Here is a 26579-nt window from a genome sequence, read left to right as displayed (position 1 = left end):
CACGCCTTTAATCCCATGGGGCACTTGGGGGACAGTGGCAGGCGGATTTCTGAGTTCGAGGCCGGCCTGGTCTACAAAGTGAGTTCCAGGACAGCCAGGGCTATACAGAGAAACTCTGTCTCAAAAAAACAAAAAAACAAACAAAACAAACAAACAAAAAAAAAAAAAACAAAAAACCTACAGTATTTTTTGTAAGTGAGTAGAAACAGTAATTTTGCATTAAAGATACTGGAGAGAGAGAGAGAGAGAGAGAGAATGCAAAGCTTTAAATTCCTTTTCTCTAAAGCTTGTATACTATAAAGGGAAGACACACTGACCAAATACAGACAAAATTTAAAGCCAATGAAGTTTACACTGTTATAAAACTTACGGTCTTATAGGAAAAGTAAGATGGCTGGCCTGGCAAGATGGCTCAGTGGGTAACAGCACTTGCTGTGACCTGAATTCAACCCCCCATAATCCATGTAGGAGAGATCTGAATCCACACATGTCCACACATACATATTCTGTGATAAATAAAATTGTAACAGAAACATTTGAATAAATAAATAAATTGATGATACTGTTTTGCTCAGACTAGCTTGCTTACTCAGAAGTTATAATGTCATTCTTTCTCTTTTTTTTTGATCACCATTCTTTCTTCCACAGAATTAGATATAGTTAAGATTTGTGGGGTTTGATTACACAAAGGAATACATATTTGAATTATTCTGCAGTCCCAGGTAATTGAATTCTGAAGTCCTTGACCTATCCTTTATTGTCTGTCTTTATCCAGCCTCTGTATCTATCTCTGTATAAACAGATACATACATGTAGACAGATACAAATTTTCAATTATAGAAGTAGTTATGCATGTTGTAAAATGATTATACAATATGGAATCTGAAGTAAAAAAAAATCAAGACATCTCCTTGTTGTAACCCTCAGGTTGATTAAAGAATGCAGAGTCTGAGCCGGACAGCTTCCTGCTCCCCTCCCGCCTTTTGGGAGCAGGGATATGTGCATGTTTTTTGAGATAGAGGCTTGTTATGTAGACCAGACTGTATTACAGCTGACAAACTTTCAATGCCCCTGCCTCAACCTCTTGGGTGCCAGAATTCGAGGCATGCACCACCAAGCCCCACCTGTCTGCTTTCCCTTGCTGTGATAAAATACTTGTGGTAAATTAATAGAGAAAACATTATTTTGGTTCACAGTTTCAGGAGTTTCAATTGACGATCACTTGCCCGTGTTGGTTTGGGCCTGTGGCACCTCACAGTACATCGTGATAGTGTTTGAACTTCTCTCTGTAGCTCTGTCAGTCTCAGGATTTAGCTTCCATCTTGGTCTAAATGGTCATTTCTATTACACTATTGTGTCCACATTCCAGCCAACCTGAAGATAGAAAAATGTGAGAGGATGGGGTATGCCTTGCTCTCTTTAAGGCAGTTGCCTAACAACTGCATTTATTACTTCTGTTCAGAGTCCAGACTAAAACTCAGACACACAGCCAAACCCAGCTACAGCGGAAATTGGAAAGAGCAGCCTTCAGCCGTATAGCAGCGTGCCCACCCAAAGTGTCTCTGTTCCAAGACAGTGGTTTTCAAAACTGGCTGTACATTGAATCACTAAGAAACCCTGAAAAACAAAGACTGGAGGAGTAACTTGCCTAGCATGCACGAGGCCCTGGATTTGATCTCCAACACTGACCTCAAGTGTGTTGCCTGTTCTGTGTGCAGGAGTCAATGACAGATGGGGAGACTCATCCAAGTTTCAAGTGCACCTGGAATTTCTGATAATAGAAGTGTTTGCTCTGCAGTAGTCTTTCCTCACCCAGAGCAGTAATCCTACTGTTTGTGAACAATAGATTTGCCTTAGTTTGGTTCAAATAGAGCTAAATGCCCTAATCCCTGTTACTCTCCCTGTCTTCCAGAATATATCCCACTAGGGCCAAGTGAAGTTAGTTACAGAACTGTAAAAGAGAGCAGTTTGGGCTTTGATGTGCAAACATTTTAATCCCCTAAAAATAAACTGTGTGTTGCAAATAAGTACAAGTGTTCCCACACTGCTTCCTAAATTAGCCTTTTCTGGGGACACAGAGAATGTGTTTATTTTTTCTGCTCAGGGATACCTGTTTGTGGTTCAGTGCATGGCAGGTTCAGGTTCATGACACATCTCCATGTCTCTCTCTCTCTCTCTCTCTCTCTCTCTCTCTCTCTCTCTCACACACACACACACACACACACACACACACACACACACACACACCCCACTTGTCTGAAGGCAAGCACTGTCTCAAAAAGGTGCTAGGAGGGTTTATGTTTGGAAATGGAACTAAAATGCATCCAGGAGCCTGAAATTCTTCTTTTGGATCTTGGCCTTTTCCATTCTTGTTTGTTTGAAATGCACGGTTGAGAGGTGACCTAGACACTCAGTTCTCACCCCCCAAGAAGCCAACTCAAAGGCGAGTTTGTTAACTTTGGTTGCCTTTAGATTTTATTTATTTAATCCATAGAAGGGGACTGAAGAGTGCTCACTTTACAGTGTTGTCAGGGTTTCCATTCCTGGGGGATATGTCAGAGGCTGAGATGAGGGGTGAGAGGCTGAGGTGAGGGGACTTCCTCCAGCTCTCTCCATCTCGTGTTTTTCCAAGACAATGTCTCTCACTAAACTTGGAGCTCCTTGTTTTAGTTAGCTGGCTGGCCAGTGTGCCCCTAGGGTCTCTCTTTCTCTGCATCCGAAGCGCTAGGGGCATAGATGCTCACGACGGCATCCAGCTTTTGCACAGAGGCTGGTAGTCCAAATTCATGTCCTCGTGCTTGAATACGAAGCACTTTACCCACTGAATCATCTCCCCCATCCCGACACAGTATGATTTTTAAGTAGTCACTAAAGTTTGCTCTGTCAAAGAATAGAATAGCTGTTGACTAAAAAGTGCTAGACATTTTACACCAGACAATGCCCTGTTGAATGACCTCCACATGCACACACACACACACACACACACACACACACACACACACACACCCCTCTGGTCCAAATTTTCAATTTTGTCTACTCATGTTTTAAAAATATTTAATCCACCACTTAAAGACTTAGAGAGTTTATTTAAAAACAAAAACAAACTCTCAGTTGCCAGTTTCTTTGGGGAATTACAAGACTTGACAAACATACATTAGCATTTGAGCATGGCTTCCCAACTGGGGGGAAGCAAGGGCTGCCTTGGCATGCTGGGCACGGGTACCTAGAAGGGTCATCCGTATAAAAGTCCTTCCTGTGCCACCCTCACAGACATTTCAGTCTGTGATCTTGATAGTCACGGGACTCTCCACTGTGGTAGAACTCAATACTGAAAAGAGCTGGTGTAGGCCCAGCAGAGTGAGCAGGCTGGCCATGGATTGTGAGTGTGGGTGGAAGCATCCTGTGCTATCAAGTGTTACAGCGTAGTAGCGCTGCCCTCACACAGAAACAGTTTACACTGATTTTGTATTTGCTTCAGAACCTCCTCACTGCTCCCCTATGGGGAATCTCAGTGCATATATGTTGGGAAATAGGAGCTAAGGCCAAAAGTAATATGGTTCAAATGATTTCTAAATGCTAAAATAAACTTCCAAATGGACTGTATTTGTTAACGATCTCTGTGAGGGTGTGACGTGTCTGAGAAGGCTTACAACCACAGTCTGATTATCACCCAATCTCCTTGCCACACATAGAAATAAATAAATAAATAAATAAATAAATAAATAAATAAATCACCCAGCATTTCCCCTAAGCAAGCCTGGCCCTGCCAGCCAACAAAGGAATTGTCTGAAAGCTTTGCCCAGAAGTTTAGAAATGGAGACAAAGAGAACAAAGGCAAGATGGCTTCCTTTGATATTATCTTCACAGCGTGTTGCAAGTCAAGAAAATAAATTACCAAGGAAGTTCTGTTTTCTTTCATCTTATTTAACGCATCACTGTGCTGCGGCGGCAAGCTAATAATTAAGTGGCATTCTGCCTCCTCCTCGGATACTTTGATGTACGATGACTGACTCCATATATTTGTCTGGTTGAGATTCTAAGCTCTTATTAGCATCCATAAAAACTGGCCAAAATCAAAGGGGCAAAGGACAAGAACAACAGCAGAAACTACCTGCATCTGAAAAATGGGAGACTTCGCCTGAAATTAATCATGTCTTAATTCCATTATTCTGTCTAATTTTCAACATGATCTAGCTTGATGTCTGGGGAGACTAGTAAAAAGCAGTCAGGCGATTACTGTTGGTAGCAGTTCTTTAAACTCTAAGTGGAATTTCTATTGGCAGACCCAATGTAAGTCTCCAGTTGGTGGTGACGGGGGTGGGGATAGGAGTGGGGGGTGGGAGGAAACAGAACTTTGCAAAATGAATCTGTATTCACCCGTGGACATATACAGTGACGCAGATTTACCATTCCTATTCATTCTTTAATTCAGATTTTCATTCATGTAGAGTGTGAGGGTGTAGAGTTTCTCCTCACTCATAACTCTCTCTCTCTCTCTCTCTCTCTCTCTCTCTCTCTCTCTCTCTCTCTCTGGCACTGGCATTCAAGGATTGTGCAGTAGACAGTCAGAGAGCTTTTTGCACATTGCACAATCTCCAAATGTAGGTTTTGGGAGGTTCTTCTCTCCTGAGCTAGTTCAACCAAAGAAAATCCCCTGCCTGGGGGTGTCAATGGTTGGTCCCCTCCTTTCCAGAAACTGCAAGTGCAGGAAGATGAAGGAACAGGATTGCATAGACAACCTTTACCTACTGCTCTCTGTGCCCAGGGTTCTTCCTGAGCTCAGGAGGAAGGAGGGCTGAGGACATTCCAGCCTAGCTTTGCAGAAACAAAGGCTTGGTTCTTGCCCTCTTTCTCACTCAAGTAGTTCCCATGATTTTGGCTCTGCAACCTTCAACCTAACCATTGAGGTATGCACCCTGTGTTTTATGCTTTTTTTTTTTTTTATTTAGTTACGTGATTTATTTTGAAATAGCAAAAGGTTCATTTCCCTCAATTGGATTATTAGCATTATCAACAAGTTTCAATTCACCTTCAATACAAACCCCATTCTTGTAGATTTGTAAAAGCTTCTTTATCTAATTTAAACAGAAGAGCAACTGTTTCCCTGGCTGTTAAGAGAATTTATTTAAGACCACATCACAAGAAATCTAACTTGAGGGTATACAACTTGTAAACCACTATACATCTTGACTTCCATCAGCAATCATATCTGACCTCTCCTCCATGTGGAATGCTGTTCCTAGGAGGCACCAAAAGTTAATTAGGTTAGTGACGTTAAAACACTGTTGTAATTTTAGGGCCTGAGTGGAGCTCAAGATACAGAGCCCAATTTGAGAGCTTTGGGGAACCAGGAAAGCAGAGAATGAGTAATGGCGTGGCCAGCAACTGTGTAGGAGCCAAGGGGAACAAGGGCCTGGAGTCCTGAGGGCTTGGGAAGAGTGGAGCTCTTGGAACGAACAAAGAAGACCCCTTTGTCAGGAGTCCTGCAACACTTCCCGATTGAGTGATGGAATTGCAGTTAAGATCTACACCAGAGGGTGGGGTCAGGAGTCCTAACAGGTGGTAGAGCATAGCCCAATTTTTAATGTTGGGCTAGTGTCATTAGTGCATATATGAAAAAGTTATTTACCTCTGCTTAATCACACCAAAGTCTAACATTGGATAACTTGGTGTTTAGTTGATTTCTTCTTCAGCAAACTTATGAGTGCCAGGCACTGTAAAGAACCCTGGGGTACAGACGGAACAAAGCACACCCCCATTTATTTATTTAGCTCTGGTAAAATAGGCCCTGGTCAAGGGCATCGTGGTGAGGAGGCAGCTCAGAAGGGCACAGCCGAGGCTCTTCACAGCACTGCACTGTAAGTGACTCACCACACCCCAGCTAGATGTCTTTTGCACAGGCTAAGCTAAAGTGTCTTTCAGAATTATGGTTAGCATTACTCCTGTCTCTCCTGAGCTCCGTTTTGCAAATCTGATGGCCCCTAGTGTCACTTGATCTTCGCTTAGCCAGACATACAGAGATAGGTTTCGGAGTGTCTGTGGACTCTCTACGATTGGATGCAAATTGTGTGGCTGTGCTTTTTCCTGCTCATAGATTTTGTTCAAAGGAGCCTGTGAGCCCAGGACAATTACTAATTAATGTCTTAAATTTCTCTACACCAATAAAGGAACTTTTGCCTTAACTTTGTTTTTTTAAACAACTGAATCACTCTACCTTAGAGCTGGGTTAGTTACTGCTATGTGCCCCCCCCACCCCACCCTTTTTAAAGATTTATTTATTTTATGTATATGGTTACACCATTGCTGTCTTCAGACACACCAGAAGAGGGCATCGGATTCCATTACAAATGGTTGTGAGCCACCATGTGGTAGCTGGGAATTGAACTCAGGACCTCTGGAAGAGTAGTCAGTGCTCTTAACTGCTGAGCTATCTCTCCAGCCCTATGTGGCCCCTTTTAACCCTACGCTCTTACACCTTCATGTCCTCATATACAGAAAGAGGAGGAATGCTGGGCCTGAGCTTCTTAACCTTTTTCATAGCAACAGCATACTTAACCTATAACAACCGTGAGGCAGTTCCATTCATAACAAGAATATGATGTTTTCAAACAGACTGGAAATCTGTATTTCCAAGGCAATCTGCTAGGTTGGATTTTTGGGTTGGTTGGTTTGCCACATTTTTAGTTTGAAAAAAATGCTCAAGTTCAAAAATCAAGTTCAATATACATTTAGTGAACGCTCAATACACAGAGCCCACATTCCGTGCTCTGGAAGGGGAAGTGAGGGCAAATGTGCTTTCTTTCCTCATGGAGAAGTGATGTTACAGAAAACATTCAAACGGCCATCATAGATACATGTTGACTTCTCTGACTATTGATATGACATTTGTAGAGTGCTTTTATGAAAATGTTCATAAAGCAGTGTCACATTCTCCTGTTCATTACATTAGAACGGACTAACAACTATTCTACTCTGTCCTTAGGATGAGCTGTCATCTGCCAAATTTTCAGGACAGCTCAGGGCTTAGAAGACGGCTCATCTAAATAAAGGCCGGCTAAAGTGACATTGTGGAGAGACTTAATCCTTCTGTGGCTGCCTGTGTTAACCAAAGGCTCTTCTGGCATTCAGATTCTCAAGTCCCCGGGACCTTGCAACTTAACAGCAAGAGAAAAAACAAAAACAAAACCAGAAAAATGAAGGTCAGCGATGATCCCCCGCTGCAGGGACTCAGGGGCCTCCAAGGGGCTTTTACACTTGGGAGCACAAGACTGCCTGGTTCCACAGGGAATTGACAGAGTGGAGCCTTTGTCCCCCCCAGTGGCAGCCATCTACCACAGAGCATCAGGTTCCACCTCGGGAGGAGTTATGGTAACTGAATGTGCATCTGGTTGTACAGCTACAGCTTGGAGGTGAGGGAAGGCGAGAAGCGCCTGGAGTGAAGCCCTGCTGGGCTGTGTGGGCTCTCTCTCTCTCTCTGGTCCCTGGGTCTCCACGAGGATTCCTCGCTCTGCTCTCCCTCCCTCATGGACGCTGTGCTCCCGGAGGCCTCAACTCAAGCTTTCCTCACTCACCACCCTGCAAGCTGCCCTGACAGTGGCTCTGGGCTGAGATGGAGCCATGAGCCCGCATAGACGATGACAGCAGTGTTTGTGAATGGAGGCGGCCTGGTGAACACACATTGTGACAGGTGGGAGCGGAGGGACAGCGTGGAAAGCAGCTGTCAGACCGAGGGCGGCAAGGACAGCGAGGAGGACCAGCAGCGCCAGCTGACACCCTTCGAGAAACTGACTCAGGACATGTGCCAGGATGAGAAGGTGGTGAGGGAGATCACGCTGGGGAAACGCATTGGCTTCTATCGGATTCGAGGGGAGATCGGAAGCGGAAACTTTTCCCAGGTCAAGCTGGGGATTCACTCCCTAACCAAAGGTAGGATGGGACTAATTGGGGGTGGGTTTAGAAGGCGACTTAAGGCCACATTCGGTTTGTACTGGTGTGTCATAAACAATGGCCTGGAATTATACAGACGACCTAGACCATTAGCTCTCTAAATGATAGGTTCCAAGGTCCCCTCGAACCAACCAGACAGACTACTCCCTTTCTTGGGAAATGAAGGGCTTGCTCTCAGGGACTCTTCTCCTTTAGTCTTCTTTGTAGATGTTCCCAGTGACGCTTGAATCTTCACACTTGGCAGCTACTGGTTGCCCTGGGACTAGCCTACCCTAATTGGACCCTTTCCCAGAGTTAGCCCAGCTTAGTTAAAGCTAGGAATTGGCTTACGGGAGAAAAACACTGGCCAGTCAGCATGCTGAAACCACCATCTGAAGCTCAGGGTCCCCCTCCAGAGAGACCCTTCCTGATGTCTCCTTGACCTACCCTGTTACCACGCCCCAAAGTCCTTTCTTCTATCAGAGATAACTTTTGCTTTCAGTTTAGTCCCATGACCTTTTAATCTGTTTTACCCCTGAAGAAAACGTAACAGACCTAATATAGCACGGTGGTATGGGACTTGCCCAGCATATGCACAGCCAAATAAAAAGCATCACCCCCAACACACTGGCACATTGGTACATACACTCAGAGGTCACTGGAGCATCAAATCTTCCGCCCCGTTTGAAAGCTTCCTGGGTATCTGGGTTCACACTTCTGCGTCTCAGCTACCTTAGTCTTCTCTGTAAGTTAAAATACCTCTCCCAGTTTGCATTGGCAAATGCATCCAGTAACAGTGTTTGCCTCACTGGGTGTCCGGAGGAATGAGTAAATGATCAATCAATCAGTACTAGTTATTGACAAGATTTTTCAGGTACATCTATCTTGCCTTTGTGCAATCGAAGATAAATCGAAGTCTCCTTTTCAACAGAATTTCATTCCTCATATAAACCAAGACCAGTTCACCTGCACTCCCTGTGGACTGTGACTTCCAGCTCTGCTGTTACAGGTGATGCTCCAGAGACTTCTCATCCCCAGACTTGTTGGGATGCTAATCTCACCATTTTCTTCTTTTGAGTCAGGGTTTCTTTCCTTCAGTTGCCAAGACCAGTATTGAACTCATTCTGTAGCTCAAACATATCATGAACTCTTTATTCTCTGGCCCCAGTCTCCTAAGTACATGGAATTACAGGCCTGTGCCACCAGGCCTAATAGTTAGCATTTCATGTACATAAACTCGTGTACAGTGGTTTGTATGTGTGCCTGTGGTGCTGAGAACCAAACCCAGGGCCAAGTACATTGCAAATGAGCACTCTAAGCTACACCTCAGCCCTGGAGTGGTTTTAAATATACTCATTTTCTCTGTGAACTTTTTCTTATTTTAGTGTTTTAGAAGATTTATTTTTAGATAGGAATGGTGGCACATTCATTTAATCCTGACAATGGGGAGGCAAATGCAGGCAAGATCTCTTGAGTTTGAGACAAGCCTGGTCTACAGAGTGCCAGGTCAGCCAGGACAACACAGAGAAACCCTGTCTTGAAAAAAAAGGAAATATTTATTTTTATTTTGTTTTATGTGTATCCGTATTTATTACATGTATGTCAGTGCACCACATGTATGCCTGATCTTTACAGAGGCCAGAAAGGGGGACTGGGATCCCTTGGAACTAAAGTTACAGATGGTTGATAGCTGCCACGTGGGTGCTGGAAACAAACCTGGGACCTCTGGAAGAGCAGCCAGTGACCCCAGCCAGCTCTCTGGCCTTTTTCTTTTCCTTTAAAAATAAATTTTAACTTAGTTACTCAATAAGTCTACATATTTTTGGGATACAGAATAACATACACACATGCACACACACATATATTATGCAATGATCGTATGGGGACATTTATCACCTCAGGTGCTTGCCATTTTTCGGGTAAGCAATATTCAACACTGTCTCTACATGTATTCCTAGGCGTTGGTTCTGTTATTCAGAAGACACAGTGGAAAGTTTCAATACACAGTGTCAAACTTCAGGGGCAATTTTTAAAGCTTTATTCATAAAACTATATCTTTACTTGGTTTTGGTGCTTTTTAGTGCAACTCAGAGGTCCACCTGCCTCTGCCTCCAAGGCACTGAGATTAAAGGTGTAAGCCACTGCCGGGCATTAGACTACATCTAGACTAACAATGCAGATCTAACCGGGAGGGCTGTGACTTTTCAGTCATCTAGAACAGAATGAAAGAAAAGACAAGGAGGTGAGGGGCCAGAAGTTGAGACAGACATCATGGTTAGGGAGAGTAGAGGAGACCTTGGATAAAGCCATACCCGGAGAGAAAAGGCCACACCCATGCTACAGAAGCCTGCAGACTGCAGAAGGCTGAGCAAGTACCCTGATGTGGCCGGCTCTGTGTGGTCGCTGTGAGTGCAGCTCGGGTGTAGAACTTGACAGAGGACATGGGGGATGGGAGTGAGTACTCACTGTAGGCTGAGCTTTGACTTGAGGATCAGGAAGATTTGTCTCACCAACTCAAGCAGGCATCTGACTTCATGCAAACTACTTTGTTTTCAGTTGTATTGTTAATAAATTACAGACCATGATTCTTAAATTCGTCAGATAACATGTGAAGTTTAGGGTCTATAGTTGCTACTTAATAAACGGCGGCTCTCAAAAAAAAATTTTAAATCAACTACTTTAAAAGGAAATTAATGTTACAATAATGGGGAAAACATCAGTTGCATAGAAAGTAATGGCAAAAATTTGGATGTAATAATATAGTGGTAAAATAAACAGGAACAGTTTTTTTTTTTTTTAAAGATTTATTATTAATTATATGGAAGTACACTGTAGCTATTTTCAGACATACCAGAAGAGGGCATCAGATCTCGTTACATATGGTTGTGAGCCACCATGTAGTTGCTGGTATTTGAACTCCGGACTTTCGGAAGAACACTCGGTGCTCTTACCCACTGAGCCATCTCTCCAGCCTCCGATTTTAAAGTTTTAAGAAGAAATTATGGGAAAAAAAAAGAAGAAGAAATTATGAGCTAACCAAAGTAATTGAGTAAAACAACCAATACACAACTTTCTTTTTGCATTGATTAGGAGAATTGGCTAGAATAACATTTTTATTCTGTAATAACATTTTATGTGGTTGAAGGCTACTTAAGGCTGCCTGTGCATGACAATCATTTTGCGCCTTGTGAATCTTAAGGGCTTCACATTAGGAAACCATGGTGTTATCCAGTCTCTTCTGTCTTATAGATGAGGAAGTAAAGTCCAGATCTGGCTGCTCCCACATTACAACAAAGCTGGGTGTGCAACTGGCTTTCCATCCTACTTGACGAGGCTTCCTTGGCATTTTGGAATAACATTGAAGAGGCACGTCTCTCCTACCATGCCTCCGACAAGCTAGCCAAAGTTAGCTGCTACTGATGCCACTTTTAGACTCTGGACACTCTCCCCACTTTCATAGTACTCCCAAGCAGTGATTTTGTCAAACAAACAGGAAAACAACCAGGAACAACACAAGTATGTAACTGTGTTAGCCAGCTTTTTCGTATTATGACAGAATGCCTGACATAATAAAGCTTTGAGGGGGAAAGGTTTATTTCATTAATACTTTTAAGAAATTTCAGTCCTTGCTTAGTTGATCCCGTTGCCTTTGGCCCTGTGGTGAGGCAATACAGCTCAGTAGGAGTTATACTAGATAAAGCTGCTCATTGCATGCAGCCTAGAAGCAAGAGGGGAGACATGCAGAGAGACCAGGGTTCCACTGTCCCCTTCAAGGGGTCACTCTCAATGCCTAACATCATCCCAGGAGGTCCCACCTCTTAAGCTTCTGCTACCTCCCAGAAGCATCATGGACCAAGGACCAAGTCTCTAGGACATGTCATAGCCAAACTGTAACAGTAACCATGTCTCACGAAAGCAGCATGGAGTCTTCTTACAGCTGACTTCCTGTCTGTCCTTCTCCCCTCAAACAATGTCCAGGAGAAAAGAGGTATCATGACTCACGGAAAAAGGCAGGGCAGTCCCGAGGGACACATGGACTTTGGAGTTAGTCTGGTTTTCTTGGAATTGTGATTCTTTGTTTTTCTATCTGTGTGGCTACAAAAAAAAAAAAAAAAAAAACTCTGTCTCCATTCTGCGTGTTCTCCCACGTGTAAGGTGAGACAAGCATTAGCTTGCATTAGTTGCTTAGGATTGTTGTATGGAGAAGATTTATAAGTATGTAATATTATTATAGTCTGCTTTCTATTGTTGTGATAAAACATTCTGACCAAAAGTAGCTTGGGGAGGAAAGTTTTGTTTGGTTTACACATCCCAATCAAAGCCCATCACTGATGGAAGCCAAGGTAGGAATTCAAGGCAGGAACCTGAAGCAGAGGCCAGAGAAGGGTGCTGCTTGCTGGCTTGCTCAGTCTGCTTTCTTATACAACCCAGGATCATCTGCCCAAGGGTGGCCCATCCACAGTATGTGCACAGTGGCTCAGGCCTTCTTACATTAATCATTAATTAAGAAAATGCTTACTGGGCTGGAGAGATGGCTCAGTGGTTAAGACTACTCTTCCAGAGGTCCTGAGTTCAAATCCCAGCAACCACATGGTGGCTCACAACCATCTGTAATGGGATCTGATGCCGCCTTCTGGTGTGTCTGAATACAGCTACAGTGTACTCATATAAATAAATAAATCTTAGAAAAGAAGGAAGGAAGGAAGGAAGGAAGGAAGGAAGGAAGGAAGGAAGGACTTGCTTGCCCATAGGCCAATCTGATGGGGGCATTTTCAGAGTTGATCGCAATTGATGTTCTGTGTTCCCAGATGATCCTAGCCTGTGTAAAGTTAACAAAGATCTAACCAGAACAAATATGCTACATACCATATGCTAAACAGAGCACATGGGACATATTCATTAGACTTCTTTCAAAGCTAGATTCTTCAGGCCTGAGTCATTTATGACACAGTTCCAGGAACATAGATCTGTTCAAACTCGCTCAAATGCAAGGAGGTGTGAGAGCCTACAGCAGAGTCTCAATCTTCTCACTCACGGGATTTGAAGTCTTCCTGGAATTTCATGGCTTTCCATGATAACATTTTATCTTTGTTACCATGGTATTTGTCATCATGATAAATATCTCTCTACTTCTTTGAACAGGATGACTCTTAGTGTTTATTATCCATGGTGCATCTTGGCCAAGAATTGTGGTTGCTAGCTCAAGTTCCATAACCTCCCCTATATTGCCTGTCTCCATTCCACTAGTCCCAGTCAATCTCAGTTTCAATTCTGAAAAGAAAATATGTTTGTTCGCTGGCCAGCTGTGATGGCTACCTTGGAGTGAAGGCTGTTACAGTCCTTAGGACCACATCTCTCAGCAGACCTAAAGGTCGCAGCATCTCTAAGGAGAACAAAGAAGGTACTGCTGGTAAGTGTACTGCTTACCATGTATAGAATAACTAGCTAAGCTGTGAGAAATCCACAAGGCAGGCGTAAGGCAATGGTATAGACATTTGGTAGATGGGGCTGTTAGCTGAGAAAAAAATGATGATCAATGTTTATATGAATTGCGTGGCTTCCTGCCTGATATATTATAAAGTTAACCTCATGCCCATCTGCCTGGGCTTCAGAGAACAAATACCTGTTGTGTAGGTGGTGCTTTGTAAGGCTTCCATGCCCTTCTTGTGCCCAATCCCCATAGTCTAATCCTGTTATCAAAGGTACAGTGTCACCTCTGGTTATGGCATGTGCAAAAGAGGCCAGGGAAATGCAAAGATGTGGCTCCTGTACAAGGCCAGCTTTGCCAGAATTGTCATGAGGTTTTCTAGGAAACAGCATTTTGATGCCCTGGAAGTTCTCAGGTCAGTGGCTAAGGATAAAGTAATAACAACAATAATAACAAAGACACCAGCTGCTTTGGGTCTCCAGAAAGAAGGTGACCTCTCTTCTGGAGGTTTATTTTCATAGCCGACAGTGCAGCTTCTCTTGGGATCTGGAGGGAGATAAGGTAGGCTGAGAGCCATCATGACCGCCCCCTTTTAGTCTGACTAGAAGTTTCTTAAAAGCAATGATGCCCCGAGCTCCTGAATGTTTTATGTCCCATCTGTTGTCTGAAACAAAGATTAAAGAAACTGAAGGTGGCTGAGCCTTTCTTGGTCGAGGCCCTTCGTGACCTCCTTCTCCCTCTTTCTCCTTCAATGTGTTCACTGATTGGTCTACTTGTTCCTTTCTTTCTTTCTTTCCTTCTTTCTTTCTTTCTTTCTTTCTTTCTTTCTTTCTTTCTTTCTTCCTTCCTTCCTTCCTTCCTTTCTTTCTTTCTTTCTTTCTTTCTTTCTTTCTTTCTTTCTTTTGTGATTGTTTATTTGTGTGTGTCATGTATGTATGTGCACATGCGTGTGTGTGGGTGTGCTCACCTATACTTTTGTGTTGCAGCTGGAGATTGACACTGGAATCTCTTCCTTTCTCTTTCTTCACCTATAAGAACATTTAAAAATGTACTCTTTGGTAATTTCATACATGAATACAATGTATTTATTGTATCCATAAATACACACTGATTTCTCCTCCCGTTCCTTTCAACCCCCCACCCCTTTTCTAACTTCATCTCCTCCTCTTTCTTTTACAAATCATGAGTCCAGTATCTGCTAACCATAAGTGCCCATGTTAATTTTGCTTACATTGTTCACTCTGTCAATAGACTTAGAACTCACTGTTTTAGAGAGATTGGCTTCCCAGCAGGCCCAGGGGGACCCACCTGTCTCCCCTCCCTGTAGCATGAGGGCTATAGCTTTCATTGGGTGCTGGGGATACAAACTCGGGTCCTCATGTGTCCACAGCAAGTGCTTAACCCACTGACCCATCTCCCCAATTACCATTAAAAACAACCAAACAACGTATACTAAATGTCTCCTGAGTGCACACTTTGTTCTGAAGTCTACAGAAATGGTGCATCTTTTGTCTTATGGGTACTAACAGCTGTTTAGAGGAGACTGACTAAAAACAGTTAGTCCATCTTGTCCCTGGGGCAGGCTACAAGAGTGGGGTCACTGGGACCCGGGTAGAATCTAGAAAGGCCTGCAGTGGGTCCTGAGATTTGTTTCACAGGATGAAGTGGGAAAAGCTCGAGGAAGAAAGATCTGTAAAGTACCTGCAGGTGAGAAACCATGAGGGCAGTATAGATGTGGTTCAACAGAGCTGGGCAGAGGTGCCTGCAGAGTGGCAGGGAAGAACATGGGCGGTGATGATAATGTAAACATTGGCCTTCTCACAAAGACTCTTGCTAGACTGAGTTTTGTCATTTAGGATTCAGAAAACCATTGAAGACTGTGAAGGAATAATTGATGTGATGTGACTTCAGCGATCAGGTTGAACTCAAGCCAGCAGAATGATCCAGATGAATGAACAATGATGCCCACTGAGACTAAGGGAGAGGCAAGGAGGATGGAGAGGAAGGGTGCGGTTAAAAAATGATTTAGAATGTTCAAAACCAGGTGGGTGTGGTGGTTCAGTGGATAAAGTGCTTACATTGTGAGTGTGAGGGCTAGATCAGATATTCAGGACTCACATACAAGCCACGTGGCTCAGTCTGCAATGTCTGCAGGAATCCACAGAGCAAGGTGGCTAATTAGACTAGCTGAATTTGTGGGCTTGGTCTAGCTAGAGACCCTGCCTCAACAAAATAGAGACAGATTGAGGAAGATACTTGACTCAACCCAATCTGACCTCCAGCCCCCTTACCTTTCCCCCACATACACACACATGGCATCCATGTCCATGCATGAGCATGAACATACATACATATAAAATACCATACATACATAAAATTTTGAAGTAGAAATTCAAACAAGAATATTTAAAATCTCTGGGCCATTGGATGGGCAAAACCAGATAAGAAAAGGGAGAGGGATACATAGAGTTGACTATGTTTTCAGCAGTAATGACTTAACAGAAAATAATACCTTGCATGAGAAGGAACAGATCTGCTAGGAGAGATTTGAAACAGTGACATGAAGATTCATGGGGGTAATGGTTGAGAAGGAAAGATTTGAGGCTTAGCAATAATAATAATAATAATAATAATAATAATAATAATAATAGATAAATCAAAAGATTCAGGGGAAACCCTTGGGTTTTGCCTTAGTCACTTTTTGATTCCTGTGACACTACTCTATGACTAAGATGACTTATAAAAGCGTTTATTGGGCCTGGCGTGGTGGTACACGCCTTTGATCCCAACACCGGGGAGGTAGAGGCAGGCGAATTTCTGAGTTCGAGGCCAGCCTGGTCTTCAAAGTGAGTTTCAGGACAGCCAGGGCTACACAGAGAAACCCTGTCTCAAAAAACAAAAAAACAAAAAAACAAAAAAAAAAAAAAGAGTTTATTGGGTTTTACAGAGTCAGGGGATGAGTCCATGACCATCATGTCTGGGAGCATGGCTGCAAGTAGACAGGCAGGCAGGCAGGCATGGTACTAGAGCATCAGCTAAAAGCTTTTACATCCCTATCCATAAACATGAGGCAAGAGAGAGCTCGGAAGAAGAACTAGGAATGGCCTGGGCTTTTGAAACCTTACAGCTCACCTCCCAGTGACACACCTCCTCCAGCAAAGACACACCTCCTAGTCTTTCCCAAATGGTTGTACCAACTGGAGACCAAACATTTATATAATGAGCCTATGGGAGCCATTTTCATCCAAACCTTCCCTGGGTTTTAGTTTAGAGCTCCTTGGCATCAGGTACTGTATCATGCAATAACTTTTAGTCCCCCCCCCCACACCTTTATTATAAATATTAAACATTAGACAAATATTTAGTGAATTGAGTCAGTATACTAATTTCTCATGGCAGCATAGCAATGGTAGAGAAGAGCTAGCGATGAAAGTTGCTCTATGCTCTCATCCCCAGGAGGATGGAGCTAGGGACTAACTCATGGTAAACCTGTGTAAAAAAAAGCTCATTGGCTTTTAAGAGAGTAATACTTAAAAGGGGAAGAGATGATGCAAAAGGAAGAAAGTTTAGAGGAGTTACTTATGGATACTTAATAATAATTTGAAGCCTTCCAATAAATGTGCAGATTTCTGGCTTCTCTTGAAAATAAAAAAAAAATAAATAAAAATAAAAAAATAAACAGTAAAATCCAAGAGCATCAGATTTGTGGTGAAAATAGCAATGGCCATTTGGAGTTGAGTAGCAGTGGCAGTCCTCCTGTTTCTGCAGCCCCACTGCCTCAACAACCCACCCTTTCTCCTTACCACTAGAGACATCTAGAGACATCCAAACTTGTAAATCTGAGTTGAAAGAATGTGCTACCCACTAGGAGGGACCATGTCAGAGGTTTTGTCTTTGTTGGTTTGGTTTGGTTTGGTTTGGCTTTTCAAGACAAGCTTTCCCTGTGTAGCCCTGGCTGTCCTGGAGCTTGTTCTGTAGCCCAGGTTGGCCTGCCTGCTCCCTGCCCGAGTGCTGGAATTAGAAGCAGGTGACACCACCTCCCAATCCGTGTCAGAGTTTGTATCAGACATGGAGAAAGAGCAGTTTATCCTCTCAAACCTCCCAGCAGCACCAAGAGGAGCCAGCTACTCCTCTGCCCACACTGAAGTCAGACCACTCTTTTCTACAACTGGAGTCAAGGTCATGCTGACACACTGTATAAAGCCTTGGCTTTCCCAAGGCTGTCTTCCCTAACACAGGCTCTAAGACTGTGTGGGTTACCTCACCCTTACAGTCTTCCTGGATAATTTTGAGATCACTATCATCACTCTCCATCTCTATTATAGAGGAGCCCCCTCAGCCTCTCTAGTACAAATGTTGCATCTCATGTAGGCCAACACATGGACCATCCCCTGGACTTCTCCCTCACCTCCTGGTCTGTCACTCAGAGGGGCCATGCCATTTTTTATTCTGACCCCCTTCTAATGTTAACCATAAATATCCTAAGGGCTATTCACAAAGTCCTTCTCTCTCACGGGGTTGTCTTGTCTTCTCCATGCTTAGTGCATAGTACGCACCCCCTGACTATGTGTTTAAATAGGCGTGGGGCGCTAGCTCGGCATTTGCCTCTTCCAGGTGAGCACCTGAGTTTGGATTCCCAGAGCCCACATAAAGCACCAGCCATCTTTTGTAAATACCAGGATGGGGGATGGGGAGGTGAAAGGCAGAGATTTGGAGATCCTCGGAAGGAAGATTCAGCTAGCCTAGCCTTCGTGGCAAAGGTACAAGATAATGAGAGAAGGTGAAAGGAGCCTAAGAAATGACATCCAAGGTTGTCCTGTGACCCGGACAGGCACCGTCTGTGCATATATGCATAGATATGAAGTCTGAGTTCCTTAGAGGGACAGACATTTCTACCAGTGAGGAACAATTTAGAATAACAGAGCTTTAATTTTTTACAAAAATATATTGATTGATTGATTGATTGATTGATTGATTGATTGATTGAGACAGGATCCCTCTATGTAGTCCTGTCCATCCTGGAATTCTATGTAGATTAGGCTAGCCTTGAACTCACAGAAATCTGCCTGGCTCAGCCTTTCAAGTGCTGGAATTAAAGGTGTGCACCACCACACCTGGCTTTAGTAATGATTTATTTCATTTTCCATTTGTGTTGCCAAGCAGAGCACAGACTCCCATGTGCTTTAACATGAGATGATGCAGTTAAGGCACCCTGGAGTAGTGTCTAAAAAGGCACTCACCCCCCACAGCACTTGTCCTGACCTACATTAGTCCTGTGCATCTCATGTTAAGTCACATGGGATCTGTGCTTTGCCTGGAGGGCACAGGGGGCTTCTATGGAAGGGAGACTGAGGTCCCCCACCACCATGCACTATGGACATTCAGAGTGTTCGGAGGTAAAGGGCCCGCAGAGATCGGTACTGAGACACGGAGGGAAGAACACAGAGGGAAAGTCTCCTGTAGAGATTGTGAACCTAAAAGGTGGGGTTTTAGCTCTTGCATTAACAGCTCATCCAATAGACAGTACAAAATGTTGGTTCAGGGAAACAGCATGAGGCACTCGACACTAACCACTGAACAGTAGAAAAGCTGTGACCAAGGAAGAAGGATGCTCAGAAGATGAGCAAGGAAGCCCATTGGCTGGACTGATAGCCTGTAGAGATAGCCAAACTGGGACTTAATTATTTATGGTTTGCCTCTTTGCTGCTTAATATTGCTTCCAACAGAAGAAGCAGCCACCCCACACATTAGGCACCATTACTACCCCCATCCATTTCAGAAAGGTCAATTCAGACCTTTGACACACTAATAACACCCGTGCTTTGAGTAAGTAGTGTCTATTTCATGCCAATAACACTGGGCCAAAGTTCTTTGAAGCAGACATGTTGCAAGTAGGTCAAAAAGTCTGTCACCATCTCTTCTAACTTGTCTGCCAACCTCTTTCTGGATAGTCTGGCCATATTTGAACAATAGCAAAATGATGTTTTATTATGAACTCAAGATTCATTTATTTTTAATGATAACCATTTTCGTCCTATGGTCTATTTTATAGAAAGGTTACAAGTACTGGTAATCAATACAAAATGTATAGGTAAACCATCTGTGGTTTGGGAGGGTAGGTCAGTAGGCCAAGTGCTCAGACAGCATACAAATTCCATCTTAAATCACAGCCCTGCAAAAATTTTAGACATTAGTAGCATACACCTATAATTCTAGCACTTGGGAGATGAAGGTATGAGGATAAGAAATTCAAAGTTATCTTTGACTGTGTAGTGAGTTCAAGGCCATCCTGAAATGCAAGAGACCCTTTAATAATAATAATAAAAAAAGTAGAGAATTCTTCTAAACATTTTAATGAAATGTCTCACCATATTTTAATTTTATTATTTATTTATTTATTTATTTATTTATTTATTTTGGTTTTTCGAGACAAGGTTTCTCTGTGTAGCTGTCCTGGAACTCACTCTGTAGACCAGGCTGGCCTGGAACTCAGAAATTCGCCTGCCTGTGCCTCCCGGGTGCTGGGATTAAAGGCATGTACCACCAATGCCCGGCTTCATCATATTTTTCTATACAAGTGAATATTAGTATTTTTCTTATGTCTTATATATCTAGCATAAGTGCGGACAAGTGCAGATTGACATCATGTGGGGACCTATCATTATAAACAAAGATGAACCACACTTTAACCGTCTCTTGCTGGCTGCTTGCTGTCCTCTAGAACACATGCACCCTTGTACACATATCAGGTGTTTCTTTAGGATTAATTGCAAAAAGTGAAATGGCTGGATTAAAGAATGTAATCATGATTTCAACACATTATCCTAAACTCCTGTCCTAAACATTGCACCAGGCAGTCCTCCCTCTATTCTCACAGTGATGGGCCTTTTCTTTTTTCTTTCATTTTTTCTTTTGTTTTGTTTTGTTTGTTGTTGTTTTGTTTGTTTGGTTTTTTTGTTTGTTTGTTTCAAGGCAGGGTTTCTCTGTGTAGCCCTGGCTGTCCTGGAACTCACTCTGTAGTGAATCTGCCTGCCTCTGTCTCCCAAGTGCCCGGCTCCGGGCTTATTTCTTTAAGCCTTCACCAACAACACAACATAGAGTGTGCCTGTGTCCTAGACTTTATATGTCAGGCATATAGATAAAGTAAAATAAGCCACAGTCCCTACAGGGAGGGTGAGAATAATAGGGAAGGCAGTGTGTAATAAGCTAGTGAGCTGAGATTGTGTGCTCTTGAACACCCAGTGCCTGCCTGGGTGTCGTGATGGTCTCAAGTGGGTGCCATGGGAGACCTCCTGAGATAGGCTAACTACAGGGCTAGCCTTACAAGACCATGAGGGTTAAACTGAGTAAAGACTGGGGACAGAATGATCTGAACAACAATGGATGAATGCTCCCACCTGTAGATGTTTGTTGTCTCAAGAACACCAGGTTAAAGGGGAAAGTTGGACAGGGACCACAGACAGTGACACTGAAGAGACAAGCCAGTTCTGACCAGGAGTGCTCTCTGAGCTAAGCAAAGGAGTTTTAGCTTTACCTGGTGAAGATTCCAAGTAAAAACTCCTTGGCAAGGCAGGAGTTGTTGTCCAGACCTGTATGTAGATATTGATATGAACTTGAGGATTATTTTTTTAATTTCCATTGATTTGGGAACCACTGAACCTCTATGTCTAATAGAATAAAGGAGACCACCCAGAACCCTCTAGCTTTATACCCACTTTCCCATTATAACACATCATCATCAACAACACCCCTTTATCTCCTTTTTTTCTTTCCAGAAAAGGTGGCCATTAAGATTCTGGACAAAACCAAGTTAGACCAGAAAACCCAAAGGCTGTTATCCAGAGAGATTTCCAGCATGGAAAAGTTGCATCATCCCAACATCGTCCGTCTTTATGAAGTCGTGGAGACACTGTCCAAGCTACACCTAGTGATGGAGTATGCAGGAGGTGGGGAGCTTTTTGGAAAAATTAGCACCGAGGGGAAGCTTTCTGAACCGGAAAGCAAGCTTATCTTCTCCCAGATCCTGTCTGCCGTGAAGCACATGGTAAGCAGGGGCTCCCATTCCGCCTGCCATGGGAACCGGGAACGTGGGGCCTTGGTTCACTTTCACATCATCATCCCAGAGAGAGTTGGCTCTGAAATGACAGCCCCTGCTGTGAGCGCCAGACTGGCTGGGACCATGGTCCATGCCTCCAAAGCAGCATCCAGGATCTTGGCACACAGCAGGCCTGCGGCTTCTCCAGAAATCGAAAAAAAAAAAAAAAAAAAAAAAGCCATTCAGAGAAGTCAGATGAGCATCCTTCTCTTATTGGCCACAGTCACCTCTCCAGACTCATATTGTACCTCTTAGATGGCTTGTTATTGCTCCAAGGTCCGTTCTTGTGTGCTCACTAGGGCCAGCCATACTGCTGGGCACACAGAAGGAACTTGACTTGTGAGTCTAACTGCAGGGTCTCCAGCAGGGAGCACAGCTGGGGGCCTGTAGAAGCCCCGTGGCCTACCACTTCTCCCTGCACTCTGGTCTCTGAAGAGAGAAAGGCTGAGTTGCAGGCCTGTGCAAAGGACCACACTGAGCAACTGCCCACACAGTGGCTTAGTTAGTTCCCACAGCAGCCTTAGGAAGCAAACGTCAGCATCTCACTTAATGCAGACGTCTCATTCGCATTACACCTCATAGAACTGAATGTAGATTTGACCAGTACTAGCTTACGATGCCTGTATTTTGAACCCCAAGGGTTCATTAGGACAAATGGCAGTAAACCTTTACCCAAGCCTTTAAAACTAAATCGGTCAAAGTGCCCCAGACTATTGCCTGAATTTAGAGTGTAAGGGCAGGAAGGGACATGTACTCCAAACATATTGCAGACTCTGTTGCAAGAAACCTTCCACACTCAACCTCTTCCTCTTTTGCTAAATCATGTGAGCCCACCCAACGGAGTATAGCTGGGTGATGGGAACAGGCCCCAAGACTTCCTGCTCTTGGTCTCAGTCAAGGGGACACTCAGAAAAATCAGTTAAGACCTCAAAAAGCAAGGCTTAATATTTGATTGCATTTCAAAATTGTGCAATTGCATAAGATCTGGGTCTTTTTTCTGGCATGAAATCAAGAGTCTGGGTGGCACAAATTCCAATCTTCAACCCCACAGAAGACCCAAACCTTCAGTCTATTTGTGGGGATGCAAGCATCTCACTGGGTTAAAGGTCAGGGCAGAGTTTGCTAATATGATTTAAGTTGTTCTCTATTAAATTCCTGAGGTTACTAATCATCACTCAACTTTCTGTTTGCAGAGAAATAGATGTATTTTCTACTTGGTCATTTACCTTAAAAGTAACTGTCCTCTCATGTTTCTTCACAGCATGAAAATCAAATTATTCACAGAGATCTGAAAGCAGAAAACGTCTTTTATACCAGTAGGACTTGTGTGAAGGTGGGAGATTTTGGATTCAGCACAGTAAGTAAGAAAGGCGAGATGCTGAACACTTTCTGTGGATCTCCACCCTACGCGGCACCAGAACTCTTTCGAGACCAACACTACGTTGGTGTTTATGTGGATATCTGGGCCTTGGGTGTCCTTTTGTACTTCATGGTGACTGGCACGATGCCATTTCGAGCGGAGACCGTGGCCAAGCTAAAGAAGAGCATCCTCGAGGGTACCTACACCATACCCCAGCATGTGTCTGAGCCTTGTCACCGGCTCATCCGAGGAGTCCTTCAGCCCACGCCCACAGAGAGGTATGGGATCAACTACATCATGAGCAATGAATGGATGCGAGGGGTGCCATACCCCACCCCTTTGGAACCGTTCCAACTGGATCCCAAACATTTGTCGGAAACCAGTACCCTCAAAGAAGAAGAAAACGAGGTGAAGAGCACTTTAGAACACTTGGGGATTACAGACGAACATATCCGGAATAACCAAGGGAGAGATGCTCGGAGCTCTATCACGGGGGTCTATAGAATCATTTTACATCGAGTGCAAAGAAGAAAAGCATTGGAAAGTGTGCCAATAATGATACTACCAGAACCTAAAGAAAGGGACTTAAAGAAAGGGTCCCGTATCTACAGAGGCATAAGACACACATCTAAATTTTGTTCAATTTTATAAATTATATCAGGCAGCTGGGAGCTAGCCATGAGCAGTTTCTGCTTTTAACTTTTCTTGTACACAATTTGAATGGGGACATTTTTTGTAATTTTTAAATAAATTTGAGATATGCATACCACCCCCTACAAAGTCTCTTAGCCTAAAAGCTGGTGTGTCTTGCCCGTTTTTTGACTTCTTGTCATACTTCAGCCTTCATTTATTTAATAGAGAAATACAAGGAATTAGGGCTGTGTGCCAGGCACTGTTTAAGCGCTGAGGAGACAGCTGAGCCAGTCCCCTTCCCTCGTGTGTAGAATATTCTAATATGCAATGTGGACCATTGCTAGCAACTATTTTTGTTTTTAAAAGGAAGATATCAAATAGTGGGGGATACCATGCGGGCTTCCCCACCAGGATATCTAATGTTAGAAGCTTGCTAGTTTTGGATTAGATCTTTAAGGGAGGCCACTTTGAGAGGATAACAGTATCTTGGGAGGGATGAAGGAGTAGCAATAGTGAGCTGAAGAAGGTAAATATGCCCAACAGCCAGGGTTATAAATTAAATTCCTCCAAAGAGCGCCAACGACAAAGGCGTTCATGTAGTGTATTTGGGAAGTGATCCCACAACAGAGCCTCTGTTGTGTGCCCTCTGCATTTCCAGATAATGCTGAGTGAGTACCAAGTAATTTCTCTGTCTTTCTCAGGGATTTGTGTCCAAAAAAAAAAGTCTTAAGAGCTAGAAGAAAAGGGTCACTGGCTCGAGGCAGTGTACTTCCGAATAGGACCTTGTACGAACCTTTCAAACTTGCATGGAAATGGTTACAGCATCAGTGGCTGGAGGAAGTAATATGGCAGGGAGGACCCAAAGCAGTGCACAGAAGCTAACAAGTCTATCCAGACCCCCTGCTCCATTTAAATCCCTCTGCTAAATATACTTCTTGGAGGGGGCTGAGAGCTGGAAGGACTCAGAACAGCAGGTTATCAGAGCTGTAACAGTAACTGTCAAGTTCTAACCACCAGGATTACATTTGTTTTACCAGCCCAGGGGGTTCCACCTACAGATCCTTAGATTCAGTGAATCCTTGGGTGGACAAGAGCAAGTACAGTTTAAACAGGTGATGCTGATGCTGTTAGTTCAGGGCCAGGCTTTGAGGCTCTCTGAGCTACAGTCATTACTGCGGCTGGTCTGGTGGCTGTAACTGGATCTCCTTCCATCAGGTAACCTAACGTTTCCTTACCTTAGACCAGCATTTCCACTGGTTTACATGGAGTAGCTTGACCTAAACTGTCATCATGAAAGAACCCTAGTCCTCAATTGCCTTATCCTTGGTAGACTGTAACTGCTGTCACTGCATGCTCACTATCATCACAGGTTATACTTAGGGTCAATTATCTTCATCAGTGCCTGCTGTATCTTCATTCCTACCCTGTTATGCCCACTCGCATGGGCAGCCTACATGGCCATGTTAGTCTTAGATTAGCAAGAGTTCCTTGTCTCCTGAGAACCCAAACTGCTCATCTACTTCAGCCTAGGTGTTTGGAAGGAATTACAAACCCTTCAAGTCACCGATTGTGCAATGAGTCCACCTTACTTCCAGCCTCTGGCTCCCACACCCGTGAACGTAAACACCAAGAGATATCTAAGCCATTGTTAAAACATGCACACCCACTGCTGGAGAACACACCAACCCTGCAGGTTACTAATCCTTCTGGCGCCGTAGGCCAGTCACGTTCTGTTTGTACTAGCTACTTGCGGCATCGAGGTCTGTGCGAATGCGGAGGGATTCCAACATGGTGTTAGGAGATACATTGACAAAGAATCAAGTATTCTTTCTTCTAGGGTAACTGCTGGGAGGACACACTGTGGGCAGGAAATGCACAGCTGTAGCCTGAGCAGGTGCCAATTCCAATGAGGATGAATTGCTGTTGTGCTCATGTGAGATGACGCTAATGCTCTGATAAACACCCAGTTCACAGCCTTGTGGTTCTGTTTACTTGGTACCCAGTGCATTTTGGATGGCCTTAGGGAATGAAGGCACTATCCTTGGAATGTCAGATTTGCATAATGAATCCCAAAATGTGTATCTTCTGGAGTTTCGATTCTGTGCTAGGGTGGTTCTACCAGGGCCACCTCATGTAATGTTTGTCACAGCTGTGGTCCAAACTGTAGAGCCTACCTAGCAGTATCCCAAGACCTGCTGAGATGGCCCCTGTCAAGGTCATAGGCAAATGTTCTCATGATAAACTCTCCCATAGCAGGTCTTACAGTCTCCCCTCTACCTTTTCTGACACACTTAAGATCCACTTGCACATTTGTCCAGATTGGCCGGATTTATTAGCCAGCGTCTGCAAGTCCTTCAGTGTCTACTATTCCCATAGACAGGGGCATGTGCGTCTCCACTCGGGCTGTGCTGAGAGTTCGCTTTGGCTCTTGTTTTGGAGAAGAGTGGAAAACTCCAGGCAGGACCTGGAGGCCAATTTACTCTGGCATGCCTTAGATGCCCTGGCAGCTGATAAGGAGCTGTCCTTCCCACCAGAGGAAGCCTGTTTTGCAACCTTTCCACCCTTGCCCACTGTGCTAACTTCACTTGAAGGTCTGACCGTCTCTCTTCAGAGCAAGCCCCAACTTTCATAGAGAAGGGTGAGAACTCACTCTCTAACCTCCATATAAAATCTAGGGCCCCAGCGTGGCACTCTAGAGCAAGAGATGAGGTTTCAATGACACCCTGTTTTACACTCTTTCAGTATGCCTTTCTTTAATTGGTTGACTGAATCGGGTTAGCATGTTACTTCCCAGGATTCCTAAGTAGGTAGTAAAAACTGACCAGACTCAGTCTTTATCTTGGGCCCCCCATCTTGTTCAGGTAACCACAGAACCCAATGCTTTGTCTTCCTATCTACAGATGACAAGTCCTGGTAGTAACAGTTGATCCTACGTGTCACATGTTTTCATAACCCTGCTTGCCAACATCTGAGTGTTCTCAGGGTTGCAACAATCCCTTTGCCCGAGGGATTCTAGCCACAATCTTACTTCTAACAGAGAAGCATGTGTGGACAAGATGCCACCGGAATTCACATGCCAACGCTGCTGGAAAGTGCTTGTTCCCAATAACTGAACTAGTGCTCTGCTTTAGAGAAAC

General features: G+C 43.9%; 1 protein-coding gene across 1 annotated transcript in view; it reads left to right on the top strand.

The window, feature by feature from the left end:
* Nim1k (NIM1 serine/threonine protein kinase) overlaps positions 1-25412 on the top strand; it is a 45789-nt gene extending 20377 nt beyond the window's left edge. The window contains exons 2-4 of the mRNA NM_175538.3: positions 6983-7926; positions 21130-21398; positions 22711-25412. Of these exons, the coding sequence (NP_780747.1) occupies positions 7635-7926; positions 21130-21398; positions 22711-23460 (1311 nt within the window). The 5' untranslated portion in view covers positions 6983-7634 and the 3' untranslated portion in view covers positions 23461-25412. The remainder of the gene's footprint in view (positions 1-6982; positions 7927-21129; positions 21399-22710) is intronic.
* Positions 25413-26579: the final 1167 nt, after the last annotated feature.

This window comes from Mus musculus, chromosome 13, assembly GCF_000001635.26.
Source record: "Mus musculus strain C57BL/6J chromosome 13, GRCm38.p6 C57BL/6J".
Lineage (NCBI taxonomy): Eukaryota > Metazoa > Chordata > Mammalia > Rodentia > Muridae > Mus > Mus musculus.
The sequence above is the reverse complement of the archived record's forward strand: the minus strand, read 5'-3'. Positions and strand labels throughout refer to the sequence as shown.